At 47.0% G+C, this 19722-nt stretch overlaps 1 protein-coding gene across 1 annotated transcript; it reads right to left on the bottom strand.

The window, feature by feature from the left end:
* Window positions 1-1380: 1380 nt before the first annotated feature.
* Window positions 1381-19680, bottom strand: DDX42 (DEAD-box helicase 42). The gene is made up of 18 exons (XM_027747486.2): window positions 19580-19680; window positions 17627-17863; window positions 16461-16611; window positions 15829-15890; window positions 14771-14807; window positions 13197-13346; window positions 12876-12980; window positions 12197-12316; window positions 11046-11222; window positions 10434-10562; window positions 9506-9605; window positions 9252-9299; window positions 8625-8722; window positions 7387-7663; window positions 6301-6527; window positions 5001-5111; window positions 4004-4105; window positions 1381-3446 (listed from the first exon to the last, which is right to left on the bottom strand). Exons 2-18 carry the CDS (start codon window positions 17845-17847, stop codon window positions 2712-2714), a joined length of 2850 nt encoding a protein of 949 aa, XP_027603287.1. The 5' UTR covers window positions 17848-17863; window positions 19580-19680; the 3' UTR covers window positions 1381-2711.
* Between the last annotated feature and the right edge of the window lie 42 nt (window positions 19681-19722).

A 19722-nucleotide genomic window follows, 5' to 3' on the forward strand; every position in this document is an offset into this window, starting at 1 on the left:
ACCAGCCCAGGTTGCTCCAAACCCCATCCAACCTGGCCTTGGACACTTCCAGGGATCCAGGGGCAGCCACAGCTTCTCTGGGCAACCTGTGCCAGGGCCTCCCCACCCTCACAGGGAGGAATTCCTTCCCAATATCCCATCTAAATCTACTCTGTCAGTTTAAAGGCTCCAGAAGACAGTGCAGGGTGAGGGACACTGGCACCACCTCCCAACCAAGGAGCCAAGTGCTGTTCCCTGTGGGAAGGGCACAGCTGGGAGGTGGCAGCAGGGGGAAAACAGGCAGAGGGGGGACTGATGTGTAGGCATAGAAAGAGGAGCAGAGTCCCAAGGATTGCATTTCCAAGCCAACCTGAGCTCCCTGGAAGGGATTTGCTCAGCTGGGCTGTGCTCTGGTCTCTCTGGAAGACACCAGCACTGCTGCCACTGCAAGATTTCCTCTCAGGGCAGCTGGAATGCTGCTCACACTGCTCCCTTGTTCTGTGGGGATGGAATCAACCCTCCTGTGGACCTGACACAGCCCTGAGAGCTGACATTGGTAGCTCTCTGTCACTGCTCAATATTTACTCACTCAGCTCCCAGGAGGCTCCTGGTAGCTGAGAGAGGGGTGAGGAATTTCAATAATCCTACAAAGAGCAGAGGGAAGTGTTAAAAAGAAGGGGAGAAACCCAAGCATATGCCTCACAGGGGGCCAGCTCCCAGTGGCAGGGAGCTGGGATCTGGGAAGGGAGGGAGCAGATGGCAGCTTCAGACCATGGAGCTATTTTTGTATTTTGTTTTGAAACTCTGATCTTTAATTGTGCAGAGTGATAAACCTTCAGGGTGAGGAGGGGAACACAACAGCTTGCAAACCCCTGCCACAGCTGCCCTGGAACACACTTGTCTTAACACCAAATGTGCAGAGCTCAGACCAGGGCAACGAGGCTCCTGCCTGGACTGTGATGAGGGAATTCTGGAAGCTGTTTTATAAAACTCCAACTGACAGAGCTGTTAGTGAGGGGGCCCAAATAATCCCTTGGTGTCCTGACTGAAGTCAGTTCCCATGTAAGTCACATCATGAGGCTGTTGCCGAGTTCTCTTTCCAGGTCTGCCAAGGACCCCATGAAAAGCTGGGATGAGTCACATGTCCTGGGCTGTATCCCTTCCTTTTATAAAGTGGAGAACAACCTATTCCCCGGGAGGCTTTGAAGCTAAAACAGGGCTTGTGAAACAATTTGGGGGGAAAGATACTGAGAAAACCCACAGGAAGTCTTTTATCAACTACAACCCACAACTCCTGGTGGAAGAGACACACACAGTCAAATCCCCAGGCAGTCAGTTCTCCATCCACATGCCAGAGCAGCCAGAGGAGGAGGAGGAGAATAAAAAAGCACATGCTGGATATTTCTGTACCAGTAATAAAACATTTACTAGAGCAAGCAGAAAGTAAATGCACAGCTGATAAAGAAAAACATCACAATGTCACAAAACCCTGACAGCTTCTGATACTTCTTCCAGTGGAAACGAGCCAGCAGTGGGTGCTGACACGTTCCAACAGAAAAGTTCTTCCCTACCTTGTGGCAAAAACAAAACAAAACAAAACAAACAACCAAGTTAAAAAACGGATAATACACACGAGTTAAAAATGGGCAAGCAAGATTTTACAGATTTCCTATATGTGTTCAATATGGGGCCAGATTTGAGCTGTTCCATTTCATTCACTGCTTTTTTGGGTTCTCCCTAAAGGCTTCTGAGCAGCAGATCCCTGAATTTCTGAGTGAAGCCTCTGCCTTTAGCAACGCTTCCTGGGGGGCTCCAGCCTCTGATTGTTGTGCTGGATCTACACTCTTTTCCCTTTTTTTGCTTTTAATTTGAAGAAAGCACTCAACCCTCTCAGAACAGAGGGTGGATAGGCACAGCAGAGAGACAGGTTTGCTATGCAGGCTTCCACCAGAATGAAGGATATTAGGAAAGAAGAGGTTCTTTGAAAGGAAAAAAATACCTGGGCAATGGGACTGGGAGTGATGTACTGACCACAGACAAGCCAGGGAGTCCAACCTACACTACATGTGAATTTGTGGTTTGCTGGGCTGGAGAAGGATCCCTTGAACAGCTCCATAAAAAATAAAACAAAGGGAAAAAAAAAAATCAACTTGCTCCATCCCACCTTCAGCAATGTAAATTCATACATTCTCAGTTGATGGGGAGAGAGGTAAAGGGCAACCAGGAGGCCAAATTATTTGGGAATCAGAGAATATGTGAAGAGGAGATGGGGGAAGAACTCACCATACTGACCAAACTGCTGAGGGATTAATGTCTACCAGGCAGGTCCTGAGCATCTCTAGGTGGGCTGGACTGGTTTGTAAATGTGAACGCTGGTTAAGAAAAGACTAATTTATACTTCTATGGACAACAGTTTCTCCATGTTCCCAGGATGTGGAACAGCTTCCTTTTGTCAAGAAGATCTGTTTAAATCCAGCAGTCACTCGAGCACTGAGTGTTTCAAAGCAGAGCCCAGGGAGCTTTACCAAAGTGACTTCTCTGACTACGCGTGGTGTGTGCACGTCACGAGCGGGTCTGGCCGCAGATGTACCGGCCCGGACTGGCACGGGGGCCTTCGTGGTTTCCTTCTCCTCCCCCAGCTGCTCAACAACCAGTTCCCAGAAACCCCTAAGAAATCCTCTGGAAAAAGACAACGCTACCTGCCGAGGTTCCAGGCTGCGAAACCCCGGCTTTTAACTGTCCCACCGGCTCTTCTTACGTTTGGGGGGCTCCGGGACGGCGAAACCATCTGTCTTGTTTTCCCGGCTGTTGGCCTCCTTCCTGCTCTCGCCGTTCCTGCTCTCGTTGCTCCTGCCCTCGCTGCTGTTCCTGCTGTCCCCGCTGTTGTTGCGGCCGCCGGCGCCCGGGAAGTCGGTGAAGTGCCGGCCCTCGCCGTGGCGATGGATGTCGCCGTGCCGGCCCTCGCCGTGCCGGGGAGCGTCGCTGTGGCGGCCGCCGCCCTCGCCGTGGCGCTGGACATCGTTGTAGCGGCCACCACCGCCCTCAGCACGGCCACCACCACCCTCGGCACGGCCACCACCGCCCTCGGCACGGCCACCACCGCCCTCTCCGCGCCGCGGGACCTCGTTGTGGCGACTGTTCCGGTTGTCGTTGTACCGTTCTCTGGCAATGCCACCAACGCCGCCGCCGCCGCCTTCTCGGCTGTTGGTGCTGGCACTTGTGTTGTTGAAGCCCTGTGCTCCCCCCGGGAAGGTGGGCACGCTGCTCAGAGTCCCTGTGCTGGTGAAGCCCGGGACGCCCTTGGCCGCCGCGGCAGGGCCGTCGGGGTTGGCGGCGTTTTGCTGCGCCGAACTCGTCGGGACGGAGTTGAGGCTCCCGGCGCTGGTCCAGCCGCTGGCACCGGCGGCAGAGCTCCCAGTCTTTTGGTTGTTTAAGCTCGCGGCGACAAAGTGGCTCTTGTACTGGGACTGCAGGAGAGGGGGAGGGAGAGAACAGAGAGCAGGTTTGGCTCTGCACTGCCCTGCAGGACGGGGAGCGATCGCGGGCTCACGAGCCTGCCTTGGATCGGGGAGATCCCCCAGGAAACAGAGTTCCTGGAAAAATCTTGGCGTGATTACATTCCTGCTGTGCTTATGAACACAGAATTAGTAACGGGCATCTGCTACCAGAGCACAGAAACAAGGGAGCTCCTATATGGTGGGGTTAATTTTCACACTGAAGAGAAAGAGTTTCTCTGTTCCCCCTTTTTTTGGATTGCAATTACACTATTGTTGCTAAGCAACCTCAACAGGATCAAGCCAAGGAGCAGAATCCAGGAGGGAAAAAGAGCAAAGAGGCAGCAGAAAACAAAGCAAGTTTGGCAAATTTGTGCAAACACGTTCAGTCCAGCCTGCACACGAATTCCACCACCTCACACTGCAGTGCTCCGAGCGACACGGTCACAACTACCAAGCTCAACTTCCCTGAAATCAACGGGGCTGCTGCATTTTCAGGGGAGAAAATGAGTCCAAGTGATGGAACCAACCTGGAAAGCTGCTTTCATTGCTGTCAGCCTGTCCCCCATGGCCCCCGTGGATGGCTTGTAGGCCTCGTAGTTACTCATCACACTGTTGTTGTTTCCACGGTCCTGTGCAAAAACACAAAGGGCAACTGCAGAGGTTTATCCCACACAGACACTCTCAGTTCAGCTACTCTCCAAATCTACCTTGACCCTGCACCCAGGAAATTCATCCCCTAAGGATGACAGACTTGTGAGAGTCCTGAGCAGCAGAGCCATGACCTCGAGGACCATGAAGTAAAGAAGCATTAAGTCTTAGTGAGTGACAGGTAACAGTTTAACTGCAGTTTCCAGCTCCTATAGTGCAATTAAAAGTAAAATGGAATCAAATGGAGTTTTTCACACAGGTCACAGCCAGGGCAAAGTGTGAACAAGGCTCCAGCTGTGGCTTTTGGAAAGATGCTGGACATGGAAGTGTCCAAGGCCAGGCTGGACAGGGCTTGGAGGAACCTGGGCTAGTGGAAGGTGTCCCTGCCCATGGCAGGGGGTGGCACTGGACGAGCTTTAAGGTCCCTTCCCACCCAAGCCATTCTGGGATTCTATGACATGTTTTCAACAGCTCTGCCCCTGTACACACTGGCAGTGAGCTCATTTCCTAGCACAGATGTGCCTCAATAAGCATCCCCAGTGCTGCAAGATTTTTTTCTGCCAAGAATCAGCCTGGAAATGGCTTTTCAAGTCATTTATTAGCATTTATTTTGCAGCGACAGTCTATTTTGGGAAGAACCTGCAAACCTTCTGGATCACTCTGGCCCCAAGGAGGGCAGCTCTTGGCAAGAGGAGAACAGCACAGGAGAGTTTCATTTGAGATCTCTGATACCAACTCTGAAAGATGCTGAGCTATGAAACCCTTGAAAGCACAGGCTGTAATCCAGTACTGAGATTGTTTAAATTAAAGAGCAATCAATACTAAGTGTAAAAGTTCCAAGAACCTGTAAACAACCTCTTCAGCATCTCTACTTACAGAATTTTCTGAGCCCAGCCCGGGGCGTTCCCGGTACCCCAAGCCACCACCACCAATATTCAGCTTCTTGCCTTTCCCTCCCTTGAAACGGGATTTCCGGAACCACGGATTCTGTAACAAAAAGGACAAATGTTTCTCCTCACGGGGAATAAGGAGCTTCATAAATGCATGTAATGAGGCTCAGAAAAGAAGGATTTGGAGCATTTGAAAATAAAAAACGTAAGTGCTGTTTTTCTGTTCAACCACACAGCTGCTGTAGCCACTTCTGTCACGTGGGTCTGAAGATTTTTGCTACAAATGCTTTCTATGAAAACTGATTTTATGCCCTCAACTTCCATCCATGTTTAAGTTGTGGGGGTTTGCATTCTAATAAACCCAGGAATCAATACAATTTCCAGTGCCATCACTTGGGAGCTCTGCACTTGCTCATGCTTTGGTTTCACTGGTTTAGCCCACTGCTCACTGGAAGAGAAATGAGGGTCTGTCAGCAAAACTTCCTGCACCAAGCAGTGGCCAGGAAATGTCACCCCAACCAGACCTCCTGTTCCCAGGTGTTTAAATAATGGTTGGCTGCACCTCTTTTTGTGCCCTCCAGTCTCCAAATCTGAAGAAGCCAGTTGGCCAAACCATTCTGCTTTGACACTCTCCTTTCAAAGGCAGCCTGAGGAGCTCTGCCCCATAAATTCTGTCCCTTCTGCTGTTTCTGTACCTCAGAAAAAGTATTTATTCTGGCAGCTGCTGTTCAAGATGCTTGGCAATGAAGCCACAGGCATGCTAATCCATCTCTGAATTTGGGAATGACCAAAAAGCCTTCCCTCTCTTGCAGTTACACAGGCAGCAAAAGACAAAAAATGAAAGAGCTGATGAGTTCAGTGGCACAAGCACAACTGCTGCAGCTACCTGTCATCCCTATATATAGCAAATCTGCCAGAGAGCACTGCCAAGCACATGGAGTGATCAAGCAACAAGAGGGAATGTCCCTGTAATTGTTTTCTAGTTTAGCTTTCAACTCAGCTGCACCTCCCAGGTGCCTGCCATAAAAGTGCATCGAAAATCTGATTGTAATGAGACACTGGCATCAGCCAGATTACAGCTCCTAATTTCCTGGGCAGTGCCTGGCCCCAAAATAGATCACACACTGTGTTCCAGAATACCCATGGATCCTGCCAAAGGCCATTAAAAACACTGGGAAGCCTACTTTAAAACAGGACACTGCTAACACACGATGGAGCCAGAAACGAGTCCCCCGGCCCTGGTTTTGTGCTGGTCGTGGAATGAACCTTCCTCTACTCATCCATACCTGCATTGCCAGATCCAACAGCTCTTTGGAGACATGTTGATTGGCACCTTCCAGGTTTCTGACGAGGTCCCCAGCGAAGTTGCTGTCCTTGGGAGTCAGCAGAGTGTAGGCAACCCCCTTCTCGCCCGCGCGGCCGGTGCGGCCGATCCTGTGGGTGTGGGTGTCTATGTCCCGAGCCACGTCGTAGTTGATGACAGTCTTGATGGAAGGGATGTCTAACCCCCGAGCTGGAATAAAGGGCAACATAAGGGGAAGTGTGGTTATCCCCAGTTAACTCACAGCAATCCCACTCATACCAGCCTGTCACCTCATTCTGCTCCAGCACACCAAAGGAGTTTCCACAGGAACCCATCTCGGTTAATACACCTTTCCTGGGCTTCAAGGTCAGGCTGGATGGGGCTTGGAGCAACCTGGGCTAGTGGAAGGTGTCCCTGCCCATGGCAGGGGGTAGAATGAGATGACCTTTAAGGTTCCTTCCAACCCAAACCATTCTATGGTTCTAAAACTCTTCAGTGCAGCAACACCTTGTCTAACTTTCATATAAGTTACACCAATCCCCAAATTCACAGGACTGGAAATGGAAGGGATCTCTTCATATGGCTGTATTTCCAAGGAAGACAGAGGGCTTTATCAGAGGACACCAAAGTTCACTCTTTGTTCAGCAGACATCTGTGTACAAAAGCTGTTCTAGTGCAGGTTTCAAGTGTGTTCACCTCTTCATTTAAACATGTATAATGTCAGCTGATGAATGAATAGCAACAACATCCTTAAGACACAGCTTATTTTCCTTCTGTATATTAAACAATACATCAGCCTAATGCAAGCATCATTAGGAGACTAAAAATAACCCCCCTTGCTAATGCTGTCATTCACAGGCTTGTGGTGTGTCCTGTGCAGGGCCAGAGCTGGACTTGATGATCCTCGTGGGTCCCTCCCAACTCAAGAGAGTTCTATGGTTCTGAAAAGCACCTGGAACACAGTGCTCTGAAAATGCAGAAGCCAACCTGGCTGCCTTCCACTGAAACAAGTTTGCCTTTCTGCTGATCCCCACGGTGTGCACGGGCTGGCTCCCAGAACGTCACGCACCTGCCACGTCGGTCGCCACCAGGATGGGGATCCCCTTCTTCTTGAATTCTGAAATGACTTTATTCCTCTCACTCTGGTCCATGTCCCCATGGAGCAGCCCCAGGTTATGATCCTCCTGCTTGAGGTTATTGGCCAGTTCTTCTGCGTTGGCCTTCTTGGTGACAAACAGGAGGACGCTCCCGGAGGACGTGAACTCCACGAGGCGCCGGGTCAGCCAGTTCCACTTGCTGGGGCCAGAGGGGAAGATCTCCACAATCTGAGTGACATCTTCGTTTGCCTGAGGGGAGAAATGTCCCTGGAGTCAGGAAGAGGGGAGGTACAAGCTCTCTGTGCACCCTGAATCAAAAGTAATAAACGTGCAGTCCAGCTCCCAGCACCACCGGGGAGTTTCCCTGAAAGATTTAATTTTTACACGGTTCAATATTATTTAATTCAAGGATGATGCTCTCATAATACAGTAATAATTCAGATCAAAGAATAAAAACCCTGTGATTGAGCTGGGAAAGCTGTTTCTTTTCATAAGCAAAATTTAGTAGGAAAAATTCCCAGAATGAAGGGGCTTCAGGTAGCCATTATTTTTTTGTTATAAAGTAACATCATATTCCTGATGGAAAAAATAAACACAGAGAATTGCTGAAAAAAGAAGTGTTCTGAAGGCATCCTGTGAAATTTCTCAACAGCTTTCATATATAATAAGCAAAGTTTCCCTACAGCAAGTTTCCCTCTGCCCACTTCATCAGCTTCCCACCAAATCCTCAGCCTGCTGATAGTTCAGCTGCTACTGTCAAGCAAGTCCAGCATCAACATTCCCACATAACCCAGCTGAAAGACATTACAACTTAAGCTTCAAATCCTTCATTGCAACATAAATAAAAATATAAAAATCATTGCAAATTAAATAAGAGAAAATAAATAGAGCTCTAATGGGTTTATTTATATTTTTGTGACAAAATAAAAGGATATACCCATGATTCAGCCTAATACAAAAAAGTTAAAAAATAAATCACTTCATTAGTGGTGTTTCCCTCCTTGATGAAACCTTCCACCACTACATTTGCTGGAAGAAAGGTCAATAAAATAAAAAAAAAACCAACACACAAAACTTTACTATTTTTTGTTAAGCACGAAGTATTTACTCTTAAATATAAACGATGACTGCTGCAGTTTAACTTCAGTTTCAGAGACCAGAAACGGAACAATTCATTGCTCTGACTGTCTCACAGGCACCATGGGATTACCTCTCCAATGTCTCCCTGCACGACCCGGATTGGGTCGATCAGAATATCCCGGGCCAGTTTCTCGATCTTCTTACGGAACGTGGCACTGAACAGGAGAGCTGGAAGAGAAACAGGGTTTGAAATGGAAACTTGCTTTCAGAACTGTGAAAACACAGCACAGATGTTGTGAACGAGGGCCTGGATTATTCCTGAGGAATCTGGAGGCTGAGTTCTGTTTTCCAGGTTCTAATGGAAATTATCAATCGCTCTCAGAACGCCTCAAAGCGTGGGAACACATTTCCTGGCACCTGGAACGCTGATAATACGTGGCACTGCTGGGAACTTTCTCTCATGGCAGCTCAGAACACTGAATTTCGAGGCATTATGGACACGAATTCAGCTCATCAGCTTTCCTCTGAGTGCAGCCAGTGGAGGGATTAGAGTGAGGAGCAGCCAAATCCCCACGAGCCACAACTGCTCCCTCCCCACAGCCCACGCTCAGAGTCACACCAGTGCACTTTGGCACAAGTCTCCTTGTGTGGTTGTGTCCAGAACTGGGAATTCATGCTCTGCTCCAGACTCCTAACTGGTGCCCCACCACAGAGCCTCCTGTGACTCCCAGGAGGTTACTTTGAGACCTTTACTCACTCTGTCTGTCGGGACGGACGTGGCTTGCGATTGATCTGACCTGGTATTCTGCAAAGGAGAAGAAATAACGCTCTAATCACCACTGTTGCTCATTATTTAGGAGAATAACTCAAAATGCAACTTCACTGCTTTATTTAACAGACAACCACGGGATGAATGAGTGCCTCTCACTCATTATTTCATTTCACAGTCCCACTAAGCTGGGACTGAACACCCCTGCTTTCCAAAAACAGTGACCTTTGTTCAATACCTACCAAACCCCATATCAAACATTCTGTCAGCTTCATCAAACACAAGGTAAGTGACTCTTTGAAGGTTTGTAGCTTTCTTTTTCACATGATCAATCAAACGACCCTATTAAGAAAAAAAAAAAACCAAGATTTTAAAGTGTATTTTAAACAAGCTTGATATATACAACCTTTGAGCACTTCACTGCTTTTTATCCTCACTTACCAGAGACTTTGAACAGAAAATATCTCAAGGCTTCAGTCTAGAAATGTCAATATTCAAATCATAGAAAGATTCCTAAAACTCTCATCAACTATGCCCGACAATCTGAACTTATAGCTGTTTTTTCAAGGTTAACAGTTTAACAATTTTCCATTCTTCCTTATAATTAAATTTTAAATGTGAACTGCCTGCTTAATCCCCCAATTTTTGGCAAGGGAGTTTCTCATACTTTCTTTTCTTGCCTGGTACCAAATAAATAGCCACAATAAAACTTTCTCCAACCATTTGTTGCCCCGTTTTGTCCAAGTTCACAACAAGTTTCTGCAATAAGCAAAACCAGTTGTCAGTGGTGCTTGTTCAGCACCAACACCCATCCTGATTCAATGTTTCAACCCCGCAGTGTTACTGCCACTGGCTCCACACGGATTCAGGAAGATGACACTCAAGATCATGACATTTTGGGAATTCTCTTTGTGAATTTAAGGCTCAGCAATCAGAAGCTGGTGTTGTGCCCAGCTGACACAAACAGATCTCGCTTGCTGCTCTGTAACCTCCTCAGTTTCTCTTGGGAGAAGATTAAACTCGACAGATTTGCTCTCAACACCTGACAGCCTGTGAAGAACTCGGGTCTCAGTGACCAGACAACTAATTTTGAATCACTCTGGAATTAAAGACCTGTCTCAGCTTCAGGTAAGCAACAAAAAGCTGCCCTGTGTGCACACAGGTACTTACAGGGGTGCAGACCACGATCTCTGCCCCCTCCTGAAGGGCTTTGGCCTGTTCCCACATGCTCCCTCCTCCGTACACAGCCACGGAGCGCAGGTTGTAGGCCTTCCCAAAGCGCTTGCACTCCGAGTGGATCTGGGAATTGGGAACAGACACATCACAGGCCACGTCAGACAGCTCTGAGAAAACACATCTGCCTTGGAAATACAGCCCAGCTCCTGAAATACACCTTTCAGCTAATAACTTCACGAAATTATTCTGAAATCCTCAGGGCTGAATACTTGAACACGTGGATAAGTTTTAGTAATTTCAGAAACCAACTGTAATTCAGCCTGCAGGCTCTATCTTTTTACACATACAGTTTGTAGCAATGGATCCACAGCATTCTTATACTTGAAAACAACATGGGAGCACTGTGCAAAAATTTAACATTTCAGATTTGTCCTGATCCCTCAAGAAAAAGGTGCAGGGAAGAGCTGTGAGCTGGAGCCACGCTACTCATGCTCAGAGCAGTTTTCTTTAAACACTTTGCTGAGGTTCTCTGATAATTTTTGCCCAGAGTTTTGTCTTCTTCTCCAAGAACTCTGGAAGGCACACACAGGAATGCCACACACCTACCTGCTGGCAAAGCTCTCTGGTGGGGCAGACAATCACTGCAATGGGACCATCCCCTGGCTCCAGCTCCTTCTGATCCATGATGTGAATCAGCATCGGCCAGATGAAGGCTGCTGTTTTCCCACTTCCAGTCTTAGCTATCCCAATCATGTCTCTGCCACTCAGTGCAACTGGAACACCCTAAAAAGAAGGAGATTCTAAGCCCATATTATGCCTACCTCAGCATATCCTTGTGCTAGACTTTACATGAGAACTCAGGTAACAAGAGGAAAGCACATTACAGAGGACTCACAGCAACAATATGTCAATGCTTACAGAGTTTTATTGCCAAGTTCAGATCTGAATTAGTCTGTTTTTAGGGCTGGAAGCCATTACCATGTTGGATTGATGGTATCCTGTATGAAATCAATGTTTGGGCACAGTACAGCAGCCCAAGGATACAGTTACATGTGCACAAATGAACCCTGTGCAGTTCTAAGAACACTAAAAGTTCTCTGAGCCTGTTCTTTCTGTAGCCACTCTGAGTGCTGAAGGCCTGAAGGCCTCAGTTCATCCCCACTGCTGCTACAAGGACCTCTCAACCACAGGGTTTTACAAATACTAAGGACTAAAATGCATCACTTGGACACAGCATCACATCCTTCTTTGTACCTCAAGAAAAGCATCAGCAGTGGTGTGGTTAAAATCACATTATTGATAACCTTAATTACTTATGGCAACCAATCTACAGATGCAGTAATTCCCTTTTGTTTGCATGGCTCTTGAAGGAATAAATTTGTCAGTGGATGGCTCTTTATTCAGCTACTGCTATTTTTAATACAATTTCTAAAAAAAACCCCCAAAACACAACCCCCCCAAGGCTTTCACACATTTCTATATGGAAGAGATGTCACTTGAATGCTCTTCAGTCTTCATCAAAAAACAAATGAAGAAAAGGATATGGATATATTTACAGTGGTCACTTACCAAGAACAAAAGTGGGTAAACCTCTATTTAAAAAACATCAAAGCTATTTTCCTGGAAAAACACAAATTCTCTGTGACAACTCTCAACAGACAATCAGAACTGTAGCTATCACATCCTCATATGGACAAGAGGCCTTGGCATGTGTTTGATTAGTTTTCTTTAGATGTTAGAGCAGCAGCAACACTCACCTGACATTGTATTGGAGTGGGTTGGGTATACTCTGATTTCCTAATTTGATGCATAAGTTGCTCATCAAATCCAAAATGAGCAAAACTACTGCCAGGCCTTGGAGGAGCAGCACCAGAGACCTTGGAAACACAAAAAGAGCTTTGTTTGTGGAACAGTAAGAGAAAAACAAAGAGCAATCTGTACAAAAAATAAAAACAGGGTATCACTGCTTCTGAAAATGGATTTTTACTTTATGAACAAATGCAAATTCCAGAGGAGTTGTGTAACTAGGACTTGCAGGTGTGAAAATTTAGATTAAGTGTCAATCAAGACGAGCTACTAAATGTCACAATTACCTCCCTGTAAAATTGGTGTTCTTATAATTCCCTTCATAGAAAGTCACCCCAGTAACATGGCACAAATGGCAAAAGAACTAATTTTTGCATCTAACTTTTCCAGTTTTAATTCCCAGCTCTGGAGTTCTTTATTCCAAGTGCAACCATGCAATCCTGGCAACACTCACTGCCCACTTCCACAACCCCAGAGGAGACTTTCACGAAATCAAAAGTCACTGCAGGTGTCTGAGAGGCTTGGATTCAAAAACTGGAGTTCCTTGTGAAAATCTCCATTAAAACTAAGATTATCTAAAAGGAATGGGAGGGAAAAGATGGTGACAGGACAGTTTTGTGTCCAGCTTACCCGGAGGTTCAGCTTGTGCCGTAACTCCACCACCTGCTGCGGGGTCAGGCTGGTGATCTCCTCGTGCTCATCATAGAAATTCTTCTCAAAGGGTGGATATTCAATCTGCAAGGTAGTTTATTACTAAGTTAGTCCAGATTCAAGATTCCTTTCTTTCTGAGGTTCTTAACTGTCTGCAAGTACATTCCTTTAATATGAAGCTACTTCAAGGACCTTTAATGTGACTTACCTACGACAGCACTGAAACATTATGGGACCTCCTCAGCTCCTGCTTTCTGGAAAGCCTCAAACAGAACAAAAAGGAATAAAATCCCTTCCTACCTCTGAGTGGTCAATAGGTGGAAGAGGATCAATGATTTTTTTGGAGGGTGCAATCGGGTTCCCATCACTATCATACTCCAGGTTATCCTCTTCCTCCTCCTGGACCACACCAGCAGTGGGGTTTTCAGCCATGTAGCGAAAATACGCTTCCTGCAGCAAAACAGATCAGCACCATCACATACAATAGGATGCAAAATTACCACTGTTTGTTCAAGTGTAAATGCTAAATGGCTGCTTGCTTTCATACCCACCACTGAGGAAAAAAACCAGCCACATTCACTAGAACTGATTCTTGCAATAAGCACCAAGAGATCCGTCCAGAAGGACAGTAAGCACAAATGAAAACAACTCTAAGTGTCAGCTAGACCACAAAGTGCTTCTTAAAAACAAGCTACTCTTACATGTCTGCTTAACAACTCCTTCCACCAAGTCTTGTTATGTTCAGCAATAGAAGGGAATCTATTCTTATTTCCACAGGAACAAAGCACAAATGCTGCAGGTTTCTAACCAGAGGACACGATGTTACTAAGTATATGACGCTTGTTTTTTTAAACACACTATGCCAAACAGTCTCTTCCCCTGACTAGACTCTAAGAAATGAAAACGTATCTAATTTTCATTGAGACAGTCAACAACAAATGTGAAAGAAACTATTTCAGAAGAGTCTTTCAAGACAAGCCCAAGTTAAGTCCCTGTCACCACTGTCACATGCCACCCTCACAGCTCACAAAGATGTCTGTGTCCCTCAGAATCCCACTGGCACACCAAGACTTTCTCAGGGAGAAAACACCAGTCTCACTTGACTTGAAGCAAACGTTTAAGATCAGACTTTTAAAGCAAGGTTCAACTAAAAATATATGCATTTACTCCTCTGGCTTTTCCCCTTTCCTGGTCGATTATCCCTCAGTCTCTCAGCTATTCACTCAATAGACTGGAACAACAGCTGTCTCCAAGTGTAAGTCACCTCTGCTCAAACTTTGGCACAGCTACACTTGGAAGCAAAGGCCTTGAGGCCAGACAACCCCGCCAAACTCTGCATTAATGCCAGTAACACAAGAGTTATGAATTACAACTTAGTGGTAAGGTATGTTTTGAAATGAAGTCTTTCCTCTTTACTAATTCTGTTACAGCGATGCTTATAATCCCCAGTGAGAACTGGAGTTCCTCTGAAAATGAAGAGCAAAAAGCCTGATTCTTGCCCTTAACAGACACTAAATTCCACTGCAAGTCACCTCCACACTCTAACAGCCTCTCCCTGTGTCCCATGGTGACTGTGCTCATTTCAAATTTGATGAGACCCTCAGATACTGAAAAACCTGTACAGGAAGTTGAAGTTCAAACTGACTGAAAAAAAATCTTCTTAAATGAATGCAATTGTCTCCTAATATTCTTCTTGAAACACCTAGAAGGGTAGAGGCAGCAGGGTGACCCCTAGAGCTTCCTGCTGAACTGTCCGGGTACTGTGCATGATACTGGAGTTTTGTTTGTACCTTGCAGTTATGTGTTTGGAGAGGGAAGGTAAAAGAAAACAAAACAACAAAAAAAGAAGATAGAAAGACTGCATAGGAACTCACTTGGTCATCTTCCTCTTCAATGTCATCTCGAATACCCCTGGAAAAACAAGCGGAGAAAAAAAACTTCCCTGCAAGTGTTCCACAGACTCAGCTCCACAGTTTCATTTGATTAGTGCTGAGCTCCAGATTTCGTGGAAGACACAACACTAACAACTCGGTAACATTTATAATCCCAACCCATGGAGTTTTCACATCTGGTGCCAACCATAACAGCGACCCTGCAAGACTTCTCTTTACTTCTAGTAATGAGACTGAAAGGTTAGGACTCCGTCTTCCCAGTAGAAGCCACATCAAAGATCATCCTGGTCTAAAGCTCTTGATGCTACAGAAGTCTCATAACTGAAGAGGAATATGAGCCAGGAAGAGCAAATCCAGTTCAGAACTTCCCCAGGTGGTGATTTGGATCCGGTGTTCTGTTTCAGGACCACGTATAATCTGATCAACCCCATGCAATGCAAGTTCTAACCAATGTATCTGACATTTCTATCAAGAATCAACAGCAGAACTATTTCCCTTGCTCAAAACAGCTGCAAAAATTTAAACTGCTTTTGAACTCCAAATTTAGTATCCCAATTATCACATGCTACCTGATATACCAGCTTTAATGTCTTAAAACCTAGTTGAAGTTTGGAAGAATCTCCAGGACTCAGGGACAGCAGCACTGAGTTATTTTGCTCATATAACTGCAATTTTAAACTAAACCATCCTGATCTTTCCAAGGGTGTGGGAAGAAGAAAAACTATCCAGGCTGCTCTGGAAGGTGGCAGGAGTACAATGTGCTGCCCCAATTTCTGTGGCCTAGAAAGGCTCCTCGCGTGGGATAACTCTCAGTGTTGTTGCAGTTTACCACAGGATGCTGCCATGGATTCTTCCCTCCTATTATCCCATTTTTACAGCACAGAATCTTTACCCACAGGGAATATCATGCACTGTTTAATGCTGTTCACTAGGTATATATCATTCTGTCTACAGAACAACCATCATCAACAAAAATGCATTGGAATTGTCTCAGCACCACACAAGACAAGCAGGGATGGGAATGACAAAAGAGAACTTACTTAACGTTCTTTTTTTCTTTGTCTTTATCTTCGAGTCTCTTCATGTCTCGAGCAGCTTGATCCTAACAGGTCATAAAATTATCATATGTTAAAAAGACCAAGATGATAAAACGTGGAAGGGGAAAATGTTCCTGCATAACTAGACCATTATGTCACAGAGATGACACTTTTTGGGCTAAACTTGCTCGTGTTCCATATCTGATTATCCTAAATAAATTCTCCTACTAATACCTTTGAAGTTATATACTCTTAAGTTTGTGGCAGTGTTGTTGAAAAAATAAATCACCCATATTCCTCCTGAAAACACTGCGCTCATAACAGAACTGTAGCTAAGAAACAGCCCATGATAAACACAAATAATTAACATTCTGGCAGTGAAAAATGCAGAAAACCTCAGTCTGATATCCAGAGACAGGCACAGCTCTGTGTTGTATTGTTTTGATGTGCTCAAAGCAGTTAAGTTATTGTAAATCAGATCCACCCTCTCCCTACCTAACCCACCTTTGAGTCCTAACACACAAAAAACAAAGTTAAATGACATTTTGACTGCAGCTGCCAAAGCCCTGAGTGGCATTTGCTGCTCCTGACTGTGGCCACACCAATGAATAAACATTTCCCGAGCCGGGTCTTGCCTCCACTTCAGCCATGAATGCTTCCAGAGGATCATCATCGCTGTCAGAGTCTGCTGACTTGGAATGAAACTGCTGCCGAGTGGGGGAATTCTCGGCGGGAATGTAGGGCAATTCCACATTGCTGGAATCTTCCTCCTCATCCTCAAAGTACCTGAAAAGAAACGACCAACAGCCCAGTCAGCACATAGTTTACAGCACTGTGCTGTCTTTCATGGCTTCTGAATGAGTCAGGGTTCCCACACGGGTAATAAAAGTCAGGATGGACAGTTGAGATTTATTAATTTACCTACAGTTATTCATGTCATAAGGTCAAAGTGGTTGCAGGACAAACAGATATCACAAAACTGATCTTCTTGAGTGACTCTCCCGGGCTGGTGGACATGGGATGCTTTTCTGACCCATCCCCCCTTCCATGTGACAGATTTCATGAAATGGTTTGGGTTGGAAGAGACCTGAAAGTCCATCTCATCCCACCCCCTGCCATGGGCAGGGACACCTTCCACTGGCCCAGGTTGCTCCAAGCCCCATCCAACCTGGCCTTGGACACTTCCAGGGATCCAGGGGCAGCCACAGCTTCTCTGGGCAACCTGTGCCAGGGCCTCCCCACCCTCCCAGGGGAGAATTCCTTCCCAATATCCCATCCAAACCTCAGTTTGAAGCCATTCCCCCATGCCCTGTCACCCCAGGCCCTTGTCAATAGTCTCTCTCCATGTTTCTTGCAGGCTCCTTTCAGGCACTGGGAGGCCACAATCAGGTCACCCCAAAGCTTCTCTTCTCCAGGTTGAACAATCTCAATTCTCTCAGCCTTAATTTATCCATTTATGCAGCCAACAGAAGGGCTAGTAAAGAACTGTGGAGCTGAATATTCGTTTCCCTGTGCAAAAGACACCCAAATTTCTCCTGCTTGGCTCCAACTCTGAACATACCATGGAGTGAATAAGCTTGAGCTGACTGGGGCTCAGTTGGGATCTGTTCTAGAGAGGGGAAGGCTGGAGGAGGAGAGCTCTCTGTGGGCTGCTGGAGTATCTCACAGTCCTTTAAATATATTAATGTATATTTATATATATATGTATGTATATAAATGTCACGGATACCTCCCTTGTCCTTGGAAACTTTAAAACAGTAAAATGTACAGCTTGATAAACACAAGGCATGACTGTACTCACGCATTCTCTTCATCAAAATTCGCTCTCTTTGACCCAATTTTGTAGAAGGAAGGCAGCTGAGGAGGCCCTGATTTTGCAAAGGCTGCCGAGGAACCGGCTGTTCCGAAAGCGCTGTGGGACTGCTGGGACAGCTTGGGCTCCTCCTTCTTCCCAGGTGTTATGGCAAATCCACCAAACCCAAAGCCTCTCTTAGTACCAGGTCCACCTTTATTCCAATTCATGATGTCCTCAATGTACCTGTTAAAATGAGAAAAGACAAATTAATGCCCTTTCTGCTTTAGGAGGTTAGAGATAATTGTCACGATTTTTTCTTGTTAGTGGATCACACCAGCTATGGAAATGTGAGTGACAAGTTTGATCTGCTTCCCACAGAGGACTTGGTTCTGTACTTTTCTTGTCAGTGGGAACACATCCACAGTTCCAGAGACAAAAAACCCCCAAGTGCTTATTTTCCAAAAAAGGTCATGTCCCTCAAGGCTTACTTAAGCATATTTAAGATGTTACCTATCCTATCTGTTTGCAGTCCAAGACAAACAACCTCAGGGCCAGAACTTTGAACATCAGGAGGAACAAGAGATGAAAAGTCAGCTTGGTGCATATTTTGCATGTCCACAGTCCCATCCTTGAGTGTAAATAGCACTCCTGCAACCTCTAGAAAAGTGGGCCCAGAGCAGCAAACAGCTTCTTCGTGAGACCAGACACACCTCTGCCAAAAAGTCAACTCCTTCCTCTTAAGAAAGCATCTTCAGCCACATACATATGTGTATATATATGTGTGTATATATATTCTAGATAATATATAAGGTCTCCAACCTACATTTTTCAAACCATATTTTAAATACTACACCTACCACGTCCACCCAGACCTTGATTTTCTAAGATGAAGACTGAACTGATATATTAAGATTTAGAGTTTCCATTCTGAATAATTTAATTATCTGCATGGTCAAGTAAATCATACCTGTAAGGCACTAAACAGCAAGACACCCACTGCTTTCCAGTGCATTATAATCAGCTGTCCAAAGGCTACAAGTCTCATTAAACAAATCCTCACACTGAGAATCCTTGATGAGATCAGAACTTGTGGGCAAGAGGAACAACTTCACAATAATCCAAAGGTAAATAGTGCTGCTGCTCCCTGTACTGAACATTTACCAGCCTGGGACTTGCTCAATAAACCTCGAGTCTAGACCAGAGCTCAGGAGCAGATCTGAGGGACAATTCTGCTATTCAGCTCTGCGTGGCAGGGACTGACCCTGGAGCCCTGACACACCTTGTGGCCTTCACACCTGCGGGTCTGCGGCAGCTGAGAGCTCAAAATGTGCCACAGAGGGGTGAGAGGTGGAGCTGCACTTCTGCTGCTGACAGGGGAACCTTTTATGTTAAAACCGTTGAGTTAAAACCTGACTGCAAGGATCCTTCCTCACTGTACTTATCCACCTGTACTTATCCACTTTCTTTTTCCCCTCCCACTACCGCAGAAAATAAGGAGAACCACTTTTTTATTTCCCGTACAGCCACGAAAGCACAAGACGTGCTCAGTCTGCCCGCGGCGCCAGCGGCGAGCGAGTACAGGGATCACGGGCAACCTCCCGAGGCTTCGCTTCCCCGCGACCGCCGTCCCGCGGGAAGGAGCTCCCGAGGCACGGACCCTTGCCCGGACCCCTCCCCAGGGCCGCGCCGCGGCCGAAGGGCGGCGGGAGCCCGCTCCCCTGAGCACGGCAGGGCCGGCAGTCGCGGGCGGGCGCTGTCCCGGCCGCCCGGGGCCCTGCGCGGGGCCCTTCCCGCCCGCGGGGCCGCGGCGCGGGGCGGGCCCTTTGTGCGGGGCAGGCCCGAGCCGCCCGCGCCCGTCGCCAGGCCGCAACCCCGGCGGCTCCGGCGCGCGGGGGGACCCGACGGGGCGGCTCTGCGGCCCCGCTGCCCTCGGTGCCCCCTCGGAGCCCCCTCACTCACCGCCGGCCCCGCAGCCGCCGCCGCCGCCACTGCCCCGGTTACCGGGGCGGGGGGTGGAGACGCGCCGCACTGACGTGCCCACGCACGGCACGCGAGCGACGCGCGCGGCGCATGCGCGCTGCCCGCGGGTGAAGCCGCGCCGA

Source organism: Pipra filicauda, unplaced genomic scaffold, assembly GCF_003945595.2.
Source record: "Pipra filicauda isolate LSUMZ 115617 unplaced genomic scaffold, ASM394559v2 scaffold193_size2426894_pilon, whole genome shotgun sequence".
Taxonomy (NCBI): Eukaryota; Metazoa; Chordata; class Aves; order Passeriformes; family Pipridae; genus Pipra; species Pipra filicauda.

Excerpts from the sequence above, each read along its gene's own strand:
- DDX42 (XM_027747486.2), bottom strand. The coding sequence starts at position 17,847 with ATGAATTGGAATAAAGGTGGACCTGGTACTAAGAGAGGCTTTGGGTTT. Across the intron at positions 6,528-7,386 it reads GGTGGCGACCGACGTGGCAG|CTCGGGGGTTAGACATCCCT; the intron begins GTGCGTGACGTT and ends CCTTTATTCCAG. Across the intron at positions 4,106-5,000 it reads GGCTGGGCTCAGAAAATTCT|GACCGTGGAAACAACAACAG; the intron begins GTAAGTAGAGAT and ends GTTTTTGCACAG.